This window comes from Benincasa hispida, chromosome 5 (assembly GCF_027475165.1).
Source record: "Benincasa hispida cultivar pf3 chromosome 5, pf3_genome.v1.1, whole genome shotgun sequence".
In the NCBI taxonomy this organism is placed as follows: domain Eukaryota; kingdom Viridiplantae; phylum Streptophyta; class Magnoliopsida; order Cucurbitales; family Cucurbitaceae; genus Benincasa; species Benincasa hispida.
In genome coordinates this window covers 35,998,988-36,002,185 of record NC_143482.1, presented here as the reverse complement: position 1 = coordinate 36,002,185, position 3,198 = coordinate 35,998,988, and the positions used below count along the sequence as shown (strand labels likewise).

Here is a 3,198-nt window from a genome sequence, read left to right as displayed (position 1 = left end):
TTAACTTTTGTTACAATTAACTTTGAATAGTCATATTCATTAGGTGGGAAATTTGAACCAACACTTTTTCTACCAATCATTTCTTCTATGACAACCGATATATGCTCTCTTCCACTATTCCCTTTTACCTATAAATGGTTCTACATGCTATAAGTTGAGATCATCACGACTTACATAATCAAGTCAACTCCATTTCACGATAGATAATTTATAATTTTGTGCAAATTTATTTTTATCTAGTTGATTTCGAATCCAATGGCTACTCATCCATTCTCAACCTCTGCATTTCCTCTAATACTTAGTACTTTTATGTTGACGAGCTTTGATTTTTTTATCATGACAGTGAGCGCAAGACATCTCTTGGAGATATCATTACCTAAGGTAGATGGAGTGCTTTCAAAGCCAGAAATACCTTATTTGCCAAAGCCTGAACTTCCTTCACTACCGAAGGTTGAGTTACCTTCATTCTCTCGCCTTGTACTGGAAAAGCCTAATATTCCTGAACTCCCAAAGATGTCTGAATTGCCAAAAGTACCTAACCTCGATTTCTCCAGCTTTCCTAACGTTCCAAAAATCCCTAAATTTGATTTCCCCAATCTATCTAAAGTTTCAAATCTCCCAAAAATTGAGCTCCCAAAATTACAATCGAAAGTGATTGAACCTAAGGTTCCTAAATTACCAGAATTATCAAATGCGTCTAAACCAGAACTTCCTAAGTTTCCTAAATTGAAATCCAATATCCAAAAACCAATTCTGCCTTAAAGGAATTAGTCTTTCTTTTCCTTTATCCCACACCACACAACCACAACGAGCATATTTGATATACTATAGTGGAGTTAAACATACATTTATATATGATATCTATCGTCTTTTATTTTCAATTTTAATAATTATAATTTCTAGTAAGTGTATGAGATATTGATATATGTTGTTTCTATTCTTGTCTTTGTGTTTTTATGGTTATAGGATGTTGTCTTGTAGACATAAAACATCATATTATGAATGAATATTTATTTTACCATTTATGTTCACACTGCTAAATCTAACCAAAATAGATTAATTTCTTCATCACTATGTCTGATAAATTCAGCTAAAAGATTAAACTCAAGCCATTTAAAAGGATATATGTAATCGATTGGTTATCATAATATATATGTCGGACTCTTATTACAATTATTTTATTCTTTAATTATCTTTGCGAAGAAATTGTTTCCTCTATACAAGGATTAATGATATTTTTAAATATGATTTTAAACAAGGATTAAAATATTGATATCACTTGGCCATATTGTCATACTAGTCAAAATAAAACTACGTTTACTTTTCTAGTATGTGGAATAAGTGATACTATGTCGAATTTCAAGAGAATCAATGTAATAAAATAGGGAGTGTTTTGAGTGTGAGAAAAATTCAAAAAAATAAATTAAAGAAAAACATAGAAAAAGAATCAAATTTTACTAAGGGGTTCCTAATTTAAGGTGGTCTCGCCGAATTACAATTCTAATATTGAACTTACCTAATAAAATCGATTATTAATACAAAATACTTAGTCTACTAATTCAGAAAACCATGAATAAGTTTAACAAAGCTATACTACGTCAATTTATAATTACAAAGCTAGCATTACAACTAATTCTTGCACAGGATAATGTTCCATATTAACTTTGTAACAAATTAGAAGAAGGATGGAAATACTACGATAATACTAATTATGAGAGATAGATACAACGAATCAAGTTTTATTCTTTTATCCTAAGTCCTATCGTACAAGATATGTAGACATATCTCGAAATTTGTAACAAATTAGAAGAACGATGGAAATACTACGATAATACTAATTATAAAAATACACACACAAGCCAGTTGATCTTTTTCCACTAAAGACGATATATCTCGAAATTTGTATGTATATAAACAATCAATTCAACTGAGATGTCAATTTAATGATTAATGAAAGCTTATATAGAATGAAAGAAAGAATGCTTGGATAGACAACTGAAACTTAAATGCTTACCGCCTTATAATTGGACTGACCAATACTAGAATAAAAAAACATGAAATCTAACTAGACACGTCTGGGTGAAATTCTATACAATATGAAATATGAAAAGAGATGGTAAAACAAATCATAAAGCTCTCAAGAAATCATACTAAAGATTCCCTAATCCATGTCATAAATTTGGAGATAAAAGAAGATGCTAGTGACAACATCTCAATGCTACCCTAATTTCATAAAATATTAAAACAATTCAAGTATGCGTCTAAATATGTCAAACACAAGACCTTCGAGAGATGCTATAAACAATATCTCGATGCAGACACCTTGAGTCTCTTGGCTCTTTAACTCCTACAACAATTTCTTAAAGTCATTTTTGTGGTTGAGACTCTTCCTCCTCATACATATTGGGATGGACTCCTTGTTTCGTGATTTTGTTGTTCAATTTATATCTAGTTAGCTCAAATTTGAACTTGAGCCTTCTAAAACACTCTTGTTGCATCTAAATATCTCAATCTCTAGTTTAGTTTCTTCTTTGTCCCTTCTAGCTTAGTTTTATGTATGCTAAGAATAATATTCGATTTAAATTTGGGATGAACGGTACTTTTTCAAGTCCTAATTTTTTAACATACTTTTTGTAAGGATCCAATTTTTTTAACGACCCTTGACTGTTACTATGAATTTACGGTTTAGAAAAGCATACAATTTTAACTAACTTTGAAGTTAAAAACAAGAAGAAAAACAAGCTCTATATTAAAAGATAACATTTTATTTCACTCGGATCCCTTAAACATTAGATTTAAAACAAAATAGAAATTTCAAAACTACATCTATGACAAGACAAAAATCACAATGCAAAATCTTGTCTCAATCAATTCCCGACTCATAAAGCAGCATCGTGTCTTAATCTTGTCTCCACCATATATAACCGTGTCACATAGCCAAACACATGTATATTGTGCTCACACAATAAAATAAAGCAGAAACTTAAGTGTTGAGACAATCATGTCACACAGACCATCAGTACACAACACTTAAATAGCAAAATAGCCCATGAGTTATGGCATTAGTTCACATAGAAGTATTATCACACAGATTGGTTCACATATATCACTGCAACACGATGATATGATACAAAGTCACATAGACTTATCACACATATTGGGGGTACATATCCCATAGCCCGAGACTCATATATGCAC

At 30.8% G+C, this 3,198-nt stretch overlaps 1 protein-coding gene across 1 annotated transcript; it reads left to right on the top strand.

The window, feature by feature from the left end:
• The first annotated feature begins 255 nt into the window (after nucleotides 1-255).
• LOC120077299 (uncharacterized) lies at nucleotides 256-830 on the top strand. The gene has a single exon (XM_039031187.2). It carries the CDS (start codon nucleotides 256-258, stop codon nucleotides 760-762), a length of 507 nt encoding a protein of 168 aa, XP_038887115.2. The 3' UTR covers nucleotides 763-830.
• The last annotated feature ends 2,368 nt before the right edge of the window (nucleotides 831-3,198 follow it).